Source organism: Dichotomopilus funicola (genome assembly GCF_033296635.1).
Source record: "Dichotomopilus funicola strain CBS 141.50 unplaced genomic scaffold C8A04scaffold_100, whole genome shotgun sequence".
Lineage (NCBI taxonomy): Eukaryota > Fungi > Ascomycota > Sordariomycetes > Sordariales > Chaetomiaceae > Dichotomopilus > Dichotomopilus funicola.
In genome coordinates this window covers 68355-84687 of record NW_026944121.1, presented here as the reverse complement: position 1 = coordinate 84687, position 16333 = coordinate 68355, and the positions used below count along the sequence as shown (strand labels likewise).

The following is a 16333-nucleotide window of genomic DNA, read 5'->3' as shown; positions in this document are numbered from 1 at the left end:
TCAATAACATAATAAACGCCTATCTGCATTCCGCCATAGGGCCAGTTCCTCACACAAAGTCTAATAACCACATATGCCAAACAGTTAATTATTTGAAACTGGACTGTGATATTACTTTTGCTGTTGTAATGACTTTTGAATGTTTACAAAATAAAAATATTATAAACTCAATGTGTTTTGTTTTTCTAAATTGTTAGTTAATTATATTTTGAAATACAACACCTGTCACTTTTTTTTTTAAAAAAAAAAAAAGTATTCACAAGCTGAACTGCTTTTATTTTTCGATTCTCAAGGAACAAGTTAAAACTGTTATTTAGGGAAGCCAAAAATAATTAGAGGATGAGTTTATAAAAGGGTATTCTGTTTTCCAGGGATATTTAACCATCCTGTAAACCGATTTACTAATTAATCGAGATCACTTTTAAATAATATTCCTCTCAAGCAACTAATTCCATGCGCCAGATTTAGAAAATGACCTGCTCTTCAATACTACCGCATACATTACTACATTTTAGCAACCTTTTTTTGCCCCCAACTGCCTTTGCAATAAACATTTTTAACGGTCGTAGTATCCCGCCATTAGCAGTGAAATAAGACCAACTGTGGAACAAAATGGGATATCTTCCCTGGCAGGACACCGACCGAGCACGATACAATCAATGCAAAGCTGTTGACTAACTGCTTTCTATCTTCTTCTGACACACTTCAGAAGAAGGTTTTTGAGCCCATCTGGAATAATATCGTGACCCAGTCCGTGAAAATGACACGACTCACTCCACGCCTATACATTTGACTTATACGCACCGACTTCCACTCTTGCATGCAGCTTAGCATGACTCCAACGATAACAAGAGTCCATGTTCTTACATATGTCTTCCACTTATTTCTTCCTCGAGAATATTCTACATTCTGTATGCAATCTGTATAGGCCTGAGAGTGAGCTGATTGCCCCTGTCTCTGGCCTTTCTGGAGGAGCATAAATAGGGGCAACTTTCCCCCCATCTTTCCCTTCCCTTTCTCTCTTTTCTCTCCAAGTTCACAAAAATGCTCGGCCAGCTGTCGCACTCGCTTACAAGTTTTTACACTGCCACTTTTGTCAACTTGACATTCGTTCTTGCGCCCACTGGCGCCTACATTCGCTCCCCCCCGCTCGTCTTTCGTTTTGCCTTTGGCAAATTTCCCACCTTCGCTCTTTGTGGTGTTCGCACGACCTCCGCTCTCTTCTGGCCCCTTCCGTTCTTTTTCTCTCCCCTCCCCGCGGCCGCCACCGCCATCGTGGCCACCGCCGCCGCCGCCACCCTCGTGGTGGTTCTCGCCGCCGCCGCGGCTAACCCCGCGGCTGCTTCAAGTCCACCCCGGCGGGTGTCCCTCGTCGCCCGGGCCTTCGGGTCCGGTTCGACGTCCCCGAGGACGTCGACAACAACGACGACGAGGAGCGCCGGCCCCCCGTCGACGACAACGACGGCCGGCAGTCGTCGTCTCCGGCGCAACGCCGGCGCGTGCGGTCTGCGCCGGAGGTGCACTGCCTGGCGTCGGGGGAGCCGGTGCGTCCCTGGTGGATGGAGAGGAAGAGGAGGATGAGGTGAGTGGTTCTTTTCCTTCGTTCGTTTCCTTTGTTTGGGGGTTTGTCTTTTGGCGTTCTGGCTTTCTGGCGTTTTTGGCTTACCAGCGTTTGGCTTTCTTGTGTTTTTATTAGCGTTGTCTTTTTTGTGTTTTTCTAGCGTTTGCTTTCAGGCGTTCTGGCATTTTGGAGTTTTTGGCTTCTTGGCTTCTTGGCTTTTGGCTTTCAGGCGTTTTGGCGTTTGGCGTTTTGGCTTTTTGCTTTGCTCCCCTGGCTAGGGACGTTCCCCCCCTGGCCAGGGCGTCGCCCTCCTCCCACTTCGGTGGTCGTAAGGGCGGGCGGCGTTAGTGGCCGTCTTGGTAATCTCAGGCGCTATTTATATCTTATGTCGGCCGCCACCTACTAACGACGTCATCTCGGGCATCTCCAGTCAGCTCGACCAGGCTGCTCACACTTCTCAACCATCTAGCTGCCTTATGTCGGACTTATTACAATCCTATTTATACCACTTGACTACAATATTTCACCATCTACCGCTATCTTACTACAATGAACTGACATCTTGGATATTTATTACTATTTACCGGTGCCTTTGGGCATTTATCTGACAGATCAGAAGTTAATTCACCTCTTAAACATTTATCGTGACATCTATTTCAAGCAATATAGGAGCAACCCATTTATTGACATCCTTTTCGTGATCTTCCCTTATTTAGTGCCATCTTTACCTTTCCCACCACCCCCCCTTTCCCTGACCCTTGACATCTATTCTATCTCCTCCATCTTTACCATCTTGACCATCTTGACCATCTCTACCATATCTACCTTGCTATATTTTCCATCTTTGCCATCTTTGGCCCTTGACATCTCTAACATCTCGAACATGTCCACCATCTTTACCATCTCTATAATCTCCACCACCTTTGCCATCTCTAAGATCTTGAATATCTCTATTATCTCGGCTATCTCTAACATTTCGACCATCTCTGCTATTTCTGCCACCTCTGACATCCTCTGACATTTCTACCCTCTTCGCAATTTCTGCTGTCTTTTCTATCTTTCACATCTCTACCATTTATACTACCTCTGATATTTGGAATATCTTGCTATCTTCAAAACCTGTACCATCTTTTCCATCCCTTACATCTATCACATCTCTGATTCCTTCGCCATCTCTACCATCTTCTTCATCGTTACTATCTCCTTAACCTTTGCGATCCCTACTATAATTTCCATTCTTGAACCCCTGGCATCTCCACCACTTTTACCATCTGTGCCATCTCTACTATGTTTACTATATTTATCATCTCTGATATCTCGAATATTTCGGTCAGCTTTGCCATCTCTAACATCTCCAATATCTCGTATATTTTCTTCACATTCCAATTATATCTCCGTCTTTGGCAACTCTACCATCTCTACCATCTTTTGACCCGTGACATCTCTGCTATATTTGTTATATTTACAATCTCTGACATTTAACACATCTTCTTCATAATTATCCAATTATCTCTTCATCTTTAACATCTGTACCATCTTTTCCATCTTATGACCACTGACATCTCTGCCATATTTGCTATCTTTGTTATCTCCAACACCTGGCACATCTTTTTCACGTTTCCATTCATCTCTTCATCATATCTGCCATTTGCCGATAGCACATACCCTGAGACCAGGTACGCCCTAACCCTCCCCAAGCCTAGAGTACTTTTTGCTAACCTTACCGTGTGACGGGGAAATGGTGTCGGTGGCCACCGGCTCTGCATCGCTTTCCTTGTCACACGGGGTAGCTCTTCTACCGACCGGTACCGGCAACAACACCCGATACAATCGCAACTCAGGCCCGATCCAGACGCCCGGATTGGGCGGTAAGTTCCCTCACATCTTTGCACTGGCTTCTTCCTGCTAACTATTTCTTAACTTCGGTCATTACGATGGTTTTCATAACCAGAATAAAGTGGTAAGTCTTCCCAATACCTTTAAGTTGACAAATCTGTTCATTGCTAACACATGGGTTTCCATATATCCTACGAGCTTGTTGCCAGATATCTCCCAAGTAAGTCTTACGTTACATTTCCCTTACATCGTGTCTCTCTCATTCGTCTAACCATTTTTCGTTCCCCTGGATTCCGTCGGGATATATTCCGAGCTACAGACACCGGTACGTGGTTTCCTTTACCCCTTTGTTTGTTGTTTTTGGTCACAAGTCTAACCAGCTGCTCAAACACGATGATTCATTTCCTCTGCTCTTTGTTATTACCTTTTGGCTTCCCTAAAACGGTATGTAGTTTTCCTTGCCTATTCGTTGTTTTTGACGAGTTAGCTAACATGCTTTTGCGTATCAAAACGATCAAAATGATCGATTACTAACTCATTATTTACCTCTCATCGTCCTTTTGCTCTCCATCGAACAAGTACGGTTTCCTCCCTCTCGCAGATTTTATTGCTTTTGGTGATGTGGCTAGTCTAACCTGTTTCTCCTCACCAATACGATGATGGCTTTCCTTTTCTCTCTTTTCTTCGATTTTTAGCTTTTGTTTCCCCCAGCACCGGTATGTATCCCTACTCCCGCCTTACCTTGTCTCTAGTCGGCTGTCTAATGCGTTTGTTCGCTCTGAAACGATGGTTCCGTTTCGCCCTCTCTATCTTCTTGGTTTATTTTCCTTTCGTTTTCTATAGAAACGGTAAGCAATTTCCCTTATTCCTTCTTTCTGCTTACAGCGCTAATAAGCCTCTGCTCGCCAACTTGACAATACCGTTTTATTTTCTCTTTTCCTCTCTTCTTTTCTCTCTGGTTCTACAAGAGGCAAGTAATACCTTCCCCGACCTTTGTTAGTTCTTGACCTTGGTCAGCTAGCATTTCTTAGCTATTGTCGGGGCTAGGTGTTCTTTGGATATCCTAAACAGTGAGTGTTTCCTGTTATTACTTCGTTACCTTCTGACCCTTGGTCTAACACTGCCTCTTCCTTAACGCTCAATATTACGAGTGGTCGGCGAGTTGCTTTTTTCTTAGGGTTAGTCTCCCGCTCAATTGGCCGTTATCTACCTCGGCGGAATGTTCTCTAACATTATCCCGTTCACAAGTCCAACAGTCATCGGTGGGTTCTCCCCGTACTTCTGTCACAGTCTTGGGCATTCGACCTAACCAACTTTGGTTCACTGTCCGGATCCTGACTGTGTTTCAGGGTGTATCCAAGAGTGAGTATCGTCCTCTTCTTCTACATTGTATTTGCTCTCTCGCTAATACGTTTTGCACGCATACCTGCCGGAATTCGATCAAGCCACCCAAGAAGGTGAGTTCGGACTCTTTCCTTTCCTCCCTGTACTGTTAGCTGACATTGTCGGGTATCTTGGCCACAGAATAAGTTGGTAGCAGAGAAGCGGCAATGGAAGCGAGGAGAACAATAGTCGCGTTTGTCTAGGGTCAGAATATGTTAGGAGGTTGGGTCATGGGATATGGTTAGGCAACATGTCTCAAAATGCCGGGTAATTGACTTTGTATTTAGAACTTACTTGCGCGGAACCCTAGCGTTATAATTAAGCCGCCCGTGTCTCGTTTCCCCCCTACGGCTTCAACGTCCTTGATCCTCACAACTCCTAAACTGAAAATTACAGCGACTCTGGCGCCCAAAGATGCCGAATTCCATCTAGATGCGACCCGAGGAGCTTATCTACATGCCAGGCAGTCCCGGTGTGCAAAGTCAGACTAGATGAAAAGAGGAAATGGGGGGTAATTACAGCGGGTAATTAATGGGGGCTGACGGCGGGCGGGGTATATAAGGAAGCTGCACAAGCACAGTTTCCAACATCGAAGAAATCACGATGATCGCACCTGCTGGTAGCGTAGTGGTTAAGCTGTCTCGCTGTGTACCTTGTCGGTCACCCCCCAGGGTGAAATGGGTCCCCTGGGCAGCGCGGCTGACCACAGCTCTCTTTTTTGAGTCCTGTTCGTTTCACTTTTTTTGAACCTTTTATCGTTTTCAATTTTTATACAGCAGCATTTCTGTTATTTGTTCTTCATTCCCTTGCTCCATGTTTATCGAATACAGAAATGTGGTTTCAGGAACTAGGCAAGAAATGAAACATTACACCTAGTTTTATGGGAGTAGGTTTGGTAGGGTGTACTTTGTACGGTTGGTCGGGACTTTGTTTTGTTGTGGGTGGTGGCTAGGTCGGTCACGAAATGTCAGGGAAAAACTCAGGTGCGTGTGTGCGCACACATGCGATTCTTAACGAGTTTCTCCCAGCAGGATCGGACTGACCGACCAAACTGACCGACATTTGGTTGCGTTGTGAGAGCGTACGAGGAATAGAGCAACCAGATGATAAGATCTCCAAGCGTCAAACGCGTGTTTACTACATATGTAGGTCGGCCGCCGCATCACTGCGAAGGGCATCCTTGTGACTTAGAAGGAGGTCAAATGCCCAATCAGGAAGGTGGGGGTTCCCAACACTTTGGGAGATCAATTGCTTGGCTTCTTGTGCAGTTTCTCACCAGGCTCGACTTCACCCTACCTCTAGTCAACCCACAGTTTAAAGCATCGTGATGTAATCGGGGGCTCTGAGGAGCAGTCAAGTTGAGCCGAGCGCCCCGGAAATACCATTCAGCTCCTCTAGCTCCGGGGGTGAGACCCGAAAATGGCCATGAGGGGCATCACGGCACTGGTACTCGTGAGACATGCCGGCGGACCGATGCCGAATGCAAAGACTGACGCATTGAGGAAACCCGACGCAGCGAGTGAGCCCGACACGCGAGTGAGCCCAACACGGCGGAGTTGGCGGCAAGTGAATGGGCGAAGGGAGGAAGCGAGGAGTGAGAGGGAATCTAAAAGGCACGCTCTTATTGGAATCGCTGATTCTCCAGCGAGGCCACCAGAGCGGGCAGCAACTAAGTTTGAAATGGGCGAGTCCGCCAGTCTCCTCGTTGCCTTCCCTGCCCCCCATGGCGTCCTTGTTAGGACGCCATGGTGCAAGGGCAGCTATGTTAGTTAGTGAGTGAACAACATTGCACTGAATTGCTCTCTGCTGCGCCGTGAATTCCGAACCTAAAAGGGTTAACCCCCCTGAGCCCTCCTAGCCGTCAGGCGGAATCACCGACGCCAAGGGAAACGCCCGATGCCAGCTGGGCCGATCAACGATCAGCGTAACCCCGCCATTCCCGTTTTTGGCGATCGATCGTTGGACAGGGCATGATGACATCAAACCTGCCCAATGACCAACCCTCCATCGCACCTCATCTGTTCCACAACATGCTCATAAGATACTTAGTTGCATGTCTGGTCCCTCGCTTCTAAGTTGTGGTCCCTCTCATAGCTCTTCGCAGACTCCAAACTTTGACCGTCAGCTTCTTTTATTTACCCAACACTAACGGCCCTCTCTGCAGTTCCAACCACATCCCTTCCAAAGACTTTAGCTGCTCAGGCCCACTGACATCTACAATACCTTCACCATGAGTTCCGCCTCGCTCAAGCACGTACTTCTCCTGGGCGGCCACGGCAAAATCGCCCAACTCCTAACCCCACTGCTCCTCCGTCGCGGCTGGGACGTGACCAGCGTTATTCGCACGGATGACCAGTCCTCTACCGTTAGAGAGGTTCTTGAACGTGTTCAGCCTGAGGATGAGGGTGTAGTTGGGAAGCTACAGGTGCTCGTGCATAGTCTAGCAGAAGTCAAGACTCAAGAGGACGCAAGGGAGGTGATTGAACGTGCTGGGAAGGAAAGAGACGTCGATTATGTTGTTTGGAGTGCTGGTGAGTCTCCGTTTTTGGTGGTTGTTATTCTATAGAAGACGATATTGACCAACCCAAACAGGTGCCGGTGGGAAAGGCGGAGCCCAAAACGTAACCTACCCCCCTCCCCTCCCCCGGGGTCCCCCTCCTCCCCCTCGTGAACTAATCCAGTAACCAACAATAATCCCCGTTTCCCCTAGACCAACGCCATCGACAAAATAGCCGCCAGCAACTTCGTCCTCGCGGCCGCAGAAGCCCCGAAAATCACCCGTTTCTTACACGTCTCCCATCTGGGCTCGCGCTACACCAAACCCGCTTGGTGGTCCGACTACGACTGGAAAGGGACCGACAATATCAACCACGAGGTCTTTCCGGTCTACTACGCCGCCAAGCTCGCCGTTGACGAGCTTCTATACAGTGTATCCAAAACATCGGGGCCCTCGTTTGTAGGGATCTCTTTGCGTCCGGGGTCGTTGTCGGATGAGCCGGCGGGCAAGGTGGAGTTGGGCCGGACGGCGTCGTCCAAGGGTAAGATAAGCCGGGAGGCGGTGGCGCGGGTAGCGGATGTGTTGTTAGCGAGTGAGGGGGTCAAGAATACTTGGTTGGATTTGTTGGATGGAGAGGAAGAGGTTGAGAGTGCGGTGAAGAAGGCTGTTGACGAAGGGGTGAATGCTGTGGAGGGTGAGAAGTGTGCCTGATATGATTTTCACGTATAACCAACCTCAAAGGAGGAAGTTTTGGGTGAACAGGACAGCCAGTTATATGGGTCCGCATTGTTTACTTATGCTAGTGCCTCGAATGCAAATAGCACTGGGAGATGGTAACACAAGTCAAGACTGTATTATTATTTTAATATGGGGTATAAAAACGCTAGAAACCTGGCTGCATAATTCGTCATAAAACTCATCGCGTCCGTTGTGTGGTCGATATCGACCTCATAACCTCATTACACCCATGTCTTACGGCACCCCAAACCCACCATACCCCCTCTGCGGGCTATGCTCTCTCAGAAACTCCGACGGCACGTCATTACTGCTCTCCCTGCTCAGAGCCGGACTCGACAACTCCCGCTCCTCCTCCGGTGCAACAAGCAAGTCAGGGGGTACTTCGTTGTCGCTCTCTGAGGCCGGCCTCTCCGGCGCCCGCTCATCATGAACGTCGACTAACCGACCACCACCACTGGGTTCGGCCTTGTCCATGCGTAGGTGACTCGAGTCTCGCAATATGGCAGATCGATCGGCGTGTGGCGTCGAGTCGCCGCGACGATGGTCTTCATCATCATCGCTTTCGACGTCTACGCCTGAGCCGCGTAACGCGTCTCGGAGCATGTCCTTAGCTTGCCGGAAGGCTTCCAGTTCAGCGCCGATCGCGCATATCAGGAGATTCCATCCGTGCTCTTCGGCAACGTGTAGTCGTTCTCCGAGACCGTCCATAACCGCTCGCATCTTGTCGAGTTGAGCACGCATCGTGTGTGTGAGATCTGCCTCGGACACCGTCTCGCCTTCCCGTCCCTTCCCTTTGGAAGCCGTTTCATCGGCGTCACCATCTATCTCCTTTCGCAGGTCCGTTTCGAAGCCCGACACAAGCGCCACGGCGTCCTTCCACACTGCTACGCCTTCCTCCAGCGCTGCTCTCTCCTTTTCTACTTCCTGCCTCCTCTTCTCTAGAAGACGCGATTCCCCTTCCCACCAGTCCCTCGCCATCTCCACCGTCCGCCGCTCTGGTCGTAACTTGATAAACTCCACACCGCCAGGGGATTCGCTCCCAACATGTGCAAAGAACTCCGCATCTAAAGGCTTCACCCCGGGCTTCTCCAGCAATCCACCCAGCTTGCCCTCTACCTCACGCAGGGCCCCGCGATAGCCGCTCAACCCAGCCTCCTTCTCGCTGCTGACTTCCCGAATCCGCCCATCCAACCATCTCTTTTTCCGCTTCAACTCTGCCAACCGCGTCTCTAGATCTGCAATCTCCCCCGATACCATGCCCTGCTCCGCCTCCAGCTCGCGAAGCTCCTTGTTGAGTGGCTCATCGGCGTCGCCAGTTTCGGCTTGGCGAAGACCTTCCGAAAGATTATCTCGCCGGGCCGCCCACCGTTCGAGTTGTGTGAGGGCTTGTTGGCGGGCTGCTAGCGCAACGGACAACTGGCTGTCTTCTTCGGATTTTAAGTCTGCGAGGAGGGTGATGCTGCGTGCAAGGCTGGCGCGGGCGGCACGGAGCGAGAGTGGCTTAGATCGCGGTTGGCGGACCGGTACGATCGTGCCCGAGGAAGTGGTGCTAGTCGCAAATGCAACATGTCGTCGGGAGCGATCGGTGCGGAATGTGCTAGTGCTCGTTGGAGTGGCGCTTCGCGTTGTGACGTCGCTCGTTTCAGAGGGGGTTTGTTCGATGGTTGGGTCGAGGTTTGCAGCCAGCCCAACGGACTGGGCGTCGAGGAGGCGCTGTAGGTCTTTTTGGAGGGCTTGTTCGCGACGTTGTAAGTTGAGCCAGATCGCCTGTTGTTCCGGGTCATGGTCTCTGGACCGGCGGCGGTTGGGTGAGGTTGGATTGCGATCAAAAAGAACGCTGCCAATGTTTTGGGCCAGGGAAGATGCCCCGTTGTGGCTCGATGCCGCGGGGTACGTGACCCTCTCCTCCTCGTCGCGGTATAGCATCTGTGAACTGGCAATTGGTGGGGGTGGACCTGCGAAGAGGACCCGTTGTGTTTTTGGCTTGTGTTGCCCTAGGTCGCTGCCCGGTCCAGCTCGGTATCTTGCGGATGGCGAAGGGCTACGCTTGTGACTGTTTCTAGCCGAGGGAGCAGTAGACTCGTCGGGCTGCGGTGAAAGGTCGGTTAGGGCATATTCGCTCGGCTTCTTTCGGATCGGGGGACTCGTTCGATGGTGTAGCGGAAGGATGTGGTCGTCTCCACGAGAGAACCCTAATCGTGGTAGGTAAGATGATTTAGACATGACTGCGACGGCGACACAGAACCGTCCAGCAGTCGAGACACTCTTGGTGGTTGTCAAGCCAAGGGGCTTTCAGGGCAGCCAGCGGATCCGAACTGCGACCGTTTCCAGAGTCAAGTGGGAGCTTTACAGCGAAGGTAGGAACGCGTGGAGCTGGGTGAGAAGCTGAAATTGAGGTGCACCACGCGAAAGAAGTGTTCAGGTCCAGAGTTGTACTCAAGATGGAGCCAAGGACACCCTGGAAGCTGAGGTCACTGTCAGCCCTATTCACAACACATGCCGCTGGCATGTGGGCAGCTGGAAGATAACGGTCGCTAATCGCAGAGATATTATTGGTCAAAATGCAGCTTCTCGCCCCACATTACCGAAACCCCGAAAAGTGACCGCGACATGGGACCTTGAAGCTGCAACATATTTACGAATCGATGTGCCCAGTCAGTCCAGGCTGCCAGGGTAATATACCGACTCCTGTGAAGGATGTGATGGTGTCTACCAAGGCCGACTTAAAGAGGAAACCCATTTCATGGTACGGATTGGGCGCTCAAAAAGTATATTTAAACAATAATAATAAAATACCATGTTTTCGAAACAGAAATTGTTATTTAAGTTCATGTCCACAAAGTCTTTTTACAACCTCTTACTAGATTTCGTTGCGCGACTCAGGCCAGCAAGTTACAGTGTATGTAGAACCCTGATTCCGAAGAGTAAGGGTCCCAAGAACATGTTTGATGGGCATGGTTCGGCCACGGTGTTCTTCTGAGGCAGCCTTTCGTGTATCGCCTCGCTGTGATCTCCTCGGCCATGGATCACACTCGGTTGCCTGATCATTATAAGCTAGTAAATCGGTGGTCGTGTGCCGCACCTCCTCATAGATGAACCGTGGCCCAAAAACCAACACTCCATTTCTCCAGGTCGAGAAGCTTCGCAAGCCAGATCATGTGGATGATTGTATGGAGCAGCTCAGTCGCGAGTATATAGACGGTTACACCTAGACCCTCAATATGCCAAATTATACTGAGCAGGCATACTATCGTCTCCACCGCAACACCGTTGCCATGCATCAGTAGGTAACGAAGGGGGGCGTTACACGAAGACTGGGGTTCCCTCAACTCAAAGCACGGAAGCAGCAACAAGGGGCTCTTTACGAAGACAAAGTTTGGAATTCCCGAATTTCCAAAACTACCGAAGCATATTAACGCACAAGATCCGCCATAATAAGAGCGCAGTTTCATTTCCATAACAGGTTTGGGGCGAAAGCGAGACGGCAACAGCCAAGCCAGCATTTTCAGTTCCAATCATATACAATTAGTTCTTAGCAAAATGTTGCAAGATAACACCTCGGCCAGTGTTCTTCTTTAATCGGTATAGTACTCGTTCTCGCTTTCACCAATGAGAAGGTTCATTTACGCGAAAACGGCGCCATAATCAGGCCATCCAACGCGCATCGCCGGACATCAGCTTATTTGATGGTGGAAGGCAATATAAGAGCCTCGGTTGACATCCTCCCCGTCATATCACTTTGAACCGAGTAACTGCTTTTCTCAGGGAGAGCAGCGATCCAACATATCACGATGACCAAAGTCCAGCAGTGCCCGACCCTATGCTTCTTGCGCCGTCTCGCCGATGATAAGGCTTAATCCTGAGTATTCATCACGACAGAAAAGGAATCCTTTGAATTAGCTAGGAAGGGCTTTACATAGATACAGAGCACAACTGCCTTGCGCACGGAACGCATCTAGCATCAGTGCGTATCTCGAGAAGTGCTACCTCGGTATTTAGCTGTGGTACATTTTGTTTAACCCTCAGCTCACAGCATCTCACAAGACTCCGTGCTACGTCGCGCTCCTTGAAGGAGTTTCTCAACATTGCCAATCATCCGACAAATCTTCTGAATCGCATCTAAGCAAAGATAGCAGGCAGACAGGCGTTAAGCACAGCGTAGTGCAGGGGAGCAAACAAAACGCCATTAAATCAGTCAAATGATCCACTGCATAAGGCCGTTATCTAGGCGCTTCCCGCTCCCTGCGTGGATAGCAAGGGCTATTGTCCCGTAAGCCCGATAGCCCGCACCGAAACCAGCCCAATTCTTACTCCAGCTGGCCGATGCCGAGGTGCTCGACGTCAGCCTTGACAATCCGCAGAGTGTTGGTGTTGCCCATGCCGCCCTATAGCAATTATGCGTCAGTTTCAGTTACGATAAAAACCGTGCGATTCGTTGGGGAGCCTCGGATATCTTACCTTCCAGCCTTGGACGACGACAACGGTCTCACCCTCGGTCAAAATACCGAGGTCAATGGCGTGGCTAAGACCCCACTTGATGCGGCGGTCGACATCCTCCTGCCAGTTGACCTTGGTGAAGTCGGGCTTGGCCTCGGGGAAAAGGAAGGGGTAGACACCACGGTAGAGGTGGCCGTAGCGAGAGGAAGACGGGTTGCGAGTGATCATGATGATCGGGCACACGGGGCGATACTTGGAGATCAGGCGGGCCGACTCGCCCGAGGTGGAGAGCACAAAGATAGCCGAAGCGTTGAGATCCAGAGAGGCACGAACGGAAGCCATGGCGCACGACTCCACAATAGGGACCGGCCGCCTCGCGAGGGTGGTAAGCTCCTCGAAATGGCTCACGTACGGGATCGAGTTCTCAGCCTTAAGGCAGGCCTCGCTCATCTCACGGACGGCTTCGTTGGGGTAGCTACCCTTAGCCGTCTCGCCGGAAAGCTGGTATTAAGCATGTTAGCGTTTCGGTCTGCCGCAAACGACCTTTCTCTTAGGTTAAAACGTACCATGACACAGTCAGCACCATCGGTAACGGCGTTACCAACGTCGCTGATCTCAGCCCTGGTCGGCCTGGGGTTCTTGATCATGGACTCGAGCATCTGGGTGGCGCAGATGACGGGCTTGCCGGCAATGTTGCACATGGCAATGATCTTCTTCTGGGCCGCGAACACCTCAGCGGCGGGAATCTCAATACCCAGGTCACCACGGGCAACCATCACACCGTCAGTCTCGGCGAGAATCTCGGGGAAGTTGTTCAGACCCTGGCGGTTCTCAATCTTAGCGATGATCTGGATGTGGCGGCCCTGCTCTCCAAGAATCTCGCGGATATCCTTGATGTCCTGACCCCTGCGGATGAAAGCTACCAGACTGGTTAGCAGAATGGTTCCACGTATGGCTGGGCTGAGATGGAGCTAACTCACAAGCAAAGATCATGTCGACGTTGTTCTTCACACCAAACCGAAGGTCATTCTTGTCCTTCTCGGAGAGAGCCGGGAGGTCGACATCTGTGTTGGGAAGGTTGACGCCCTTGCGGGACGAGATAAACCCGTTGTTCCGCGCCCGCGCCTTGATGTTCTGCGCGTCCACGATTTCGAGAACATCAAACGCCAATACACCGTCGTCGACGTAGATGATACGGCCAGGTTCAATCACCTTGGTGATGTTCTTGTAGTCGACATACCTGACACTAGTTAGCTCCAATTATCGCGAAAGGGGAAGAGTGGTAAACGGACATGTTCTCGGTGCTGCAAGCGGTGGCATATTTCTCATCGGTGGTGATGTTGATGATGGCGCCGGCCGAGATGGGGAGATCGGCATCGCCCGTGGTGTTACCAGTACGGATCTCCGGTCCCTTGGTGTCCAGCGCGATGGCGATTTGGCGCCCCTTTTGGACCCGCTCGGCCTCACGGGCATTGTCGATGACGCTCTCTGTAAAAAAGAATTGAGGTTAGAAGGGGGCTCGTTCAACCTGAGGATCATAGGTGGATACGGCCGCGGGCGAACAACGATAGCGGATGTACCTCAAGTTTGAGGTCGCCCCGAATCGCGTCGGCACCGCGGTCCGTGTCGTGCTGGGGGAGACATACGGTGGTACTCGTAGCTGCCGTGGGAGAAGTTCATGCGCACCACGTTGAGACCAGCCTCACGCAGCTTGTTGATAGCCTCAACCGAGTTGGTCTTGGGACCAATGGTGCAAATGATGGATGTTCGGCGCAGGTTGCGCTCCGGCTGGTACGCCGTGTCGAGCTGCGACAACCATTCGATCTTGCCGCCGAGCTGGAGATGGTCCAAAGCGGTCGCCATTGTGCAGTTCGGGGAAAAGAATGCGGGAAGTTGGTGGAGTAAACCGAGGTGCGGCGCGAGGTTTGGGGTCGGAGGGGGGTTACTGAGATTTTATTTCTGAGGCGATCCGTTAGAAATCTCCGACTACGGAGGGGGTTGCGCTGCTTGCTTGAGGGACTCAATGTGTCCCGGAGAGATGTTTTCGGGAAAGAGGGATATATCGGGGAACACAAGCGTTACCACCGGACATCCCACGCAGCCTCCTTCAACTCATCCCAGCAGCAGAGCGAACGCGCATTCTGCTGTTCGTCCGCCGGCAGCGGCGGGCATGCAAAACTGAAACACCCGACCCAACGCCCCGCTATACAAACGGACGAGAGATTCCCAAAACACGGTGAAAGTGCAAACGAGACAGGGACTCACCTCAAAATAGCGCCGCAAGCCCGCAAGTTCCGAAATGTGTGGAGGAAGATGGAGAATCAAGTCCTGGATTCTCTGCGGGAAAAAAGTTCTCGACAAGGCCAATCCTCCCACGCTTTTTTAGAGGGAGCTCCCAAAAGCTTTCTCAACATCTCGGCGGGGTGCGTGGGGTTGCGGTACATCCACTAAGGACGAAATGCAAGGTAATGCGGGGCTGACAGGTACATCTGGCCGGGCGGGCCTAAGCTGCTCAGCACAGGTACCGCATTGCTTTTTTTGGTTCGCCTTTGGTGCCCGCGCTTATCTTTCAGCCATGCCCCCATGCCATCTCAACACCGCATGGATGCTCAACCTGGCGAACGAATGCGTCAACCGGCCACTCAACGGTTTCAAAAGTACCGCAAACATTGTAAGACGTATTGGCGATGAGCGGCGAGCCAAGTCGTTGATGTGAGCCAATTGCGGCTCAAGCCGCTAGCATGTGGGTCGATAAGGATCTCGGGGGATGACAGCCAATCGTTGTTCAACGGACTCGGGGTGTCCGATCTTGTGGTCCCGTGATCCCTCACGTGCCGCCAAGGATTTGCTCCAGCCCCTCTTGGTCCTGTGCTTGCTTGCCGCGTTGCAGCGGGCTGGTTTCCCCACCAGAGCCGCATTGTCTCCCGATTGCAACCAACAAGCATCACCGCCGCCACCACGCACTCCGTCACACGTCGCGCACTGGTTGCCGTAACTTTCGGGTTTATAAGTTCAATATACCGACTCTCGGACCGTCCGTTATCGCTCGATATCTCTCGTCCCGAAAACCGTATCGAAAATCCGCGAACATGGTGGTGGGTGTTTTCCCTCTCGGTCGTGCTCGTTCGTCGCGGGCGTGCTTGGAGCCCTGCTGTCGTTTCGGAGTCTAAGATTTGTCTCTAGCTCCTCGACTTGCTGACTTTGGGGTTGTGGTCAAAGCTCGGAAGGTTGACCCATTATGCCTTTGATGCTGTCCTCTGTAAGTGCTCTGCAGAATTTCAAGCATGTGACTCGGGTTAAGGGCTGCGAAACTAACGACTTCTCTGTACAGTTTCCGCATTCCTCGCAGGAATGAAGCGCTCGACCGGTCTCACGTGAGTATATCCGTCCCGATTTCGAAGCCGATAAGTCGACGGCCTATATGAGACAACAACCTCGAGCGATGAAGCTGATCGTTTGCCCCCTCCTTTGGGGATCCATCAAGGCCCAGTTTCAAGACAGAGAAAATGGCTGGCGAAAACAAGGAGATGTCGAAGTGGGTGGACAAGTACTTGGGCGTTGGGGAGTGGGTGATGGACCAGTCGGTGGCTATTGCCGGGTCCAGCGGGTGGTTCACTCGCACTCGGTAGAAACGGGGCAGAGCGTATGAATTTTAGCTGGGCGTGTCACGGCCCTTCGATTTGGAATAGGGACAACCCCGGACGAGACGAGATAGATTGCAGACTGTGTCGTTCGACCCGGTCACGGGGTTGTCCCGGGCCGTTGACTGGATCCCGTTTCCGTGGTATCATGGGTGGCGTTTTCGGACCGGACTTCGTTGGATTACCTTCTTCCCTCAGAACCTCTTGTATATGCCTTGTTCAGCATTTTATCGCGCAGAC

At 51.4% G+C, this 16333-nt stretch overlaps 4 protein-coding genes across 4 annotated transcripts; 3 read left to right on the top strand and 1 right to left on the bottom strand.

Moving 5' to 3' along the window:
* Positions 1-1044: 1044 nt before the first annotated feature.
* C8A04DRAFT_32828 (uncharacterized protein) lies at positions 1045-1586 on the top strand (the record flags this gene model as incomplete). Its single annotated transcript, XM_062782228.1, has 2 exons — positions 1045-1305; positions 1350-1586. 2 exons carry the CDS (start codon positions 1045-1047, stop codon positions 1584-1586), a joined length of 498 nt encoding a protein of 165 aa, XP_062633071.1.
* A 5424-nt stretch (positions 1587-7010) lies between these two features.
* On the top strand, positions 7011-7988 carry C8A04DRAFT_15641 (uncharacterized protein; the record flags this gene model as incomplete). Its single annotated transcript, XM_062778564.1, has 3 exons — positions 7011-7311; positions 7373-7401; positions 7491-7988. 3 exons carry the CDS (start codon positions 7011-7013, stop codon positions 7986-7988), a joined length of 828 nt encoding a protein of 275 aa, XP_062633070.1.
* A 261-nt stretch (positions 7989-8249) lies between these two features.
* Positions 8250-14315, bottom strand: C8A04DRAFT_40532 (pyruvate kinase; the record flags this gene model as incomplete). The annotated part of the gene is made up of 8 exons (XM_062784980.1): positions 8250-9127; positions 9503-10240; positions 11222-11223; positions 12327-12400; positions 12474-12953; positions 13019-13371; positions 13433-13698; positions 14107-14315. 8 exons carry the CDS (start codon positions 14313-14315, stop codon positions 8250-8252), a joined length of 3000 nt encoding a protein of 999 aa, XP_062633069.1.
* A 1226-nt stretch (positions 14316-15541) lies between these two features.
* Positions 15542-16081, top strand: C8A04DRAFT_40531 (uncharacterized protein; the record flags this gene model as incomplete). The annotated part of the gene is made up of 4 exons (XM_062784979.1): positions 15542-15547; positions 15636-15711; positions 15784-15826; positions 15937-16081. The coding sequence occupies 4 exons, from the start codon at positions 15542-15544 to the stop codon at positions 16079-16081; spliced, it is 270 nt and encodes an 89-aa protein (XP_062633068.1).
* Positions 16082-16333: the final 252 nt, after the last annotated feature.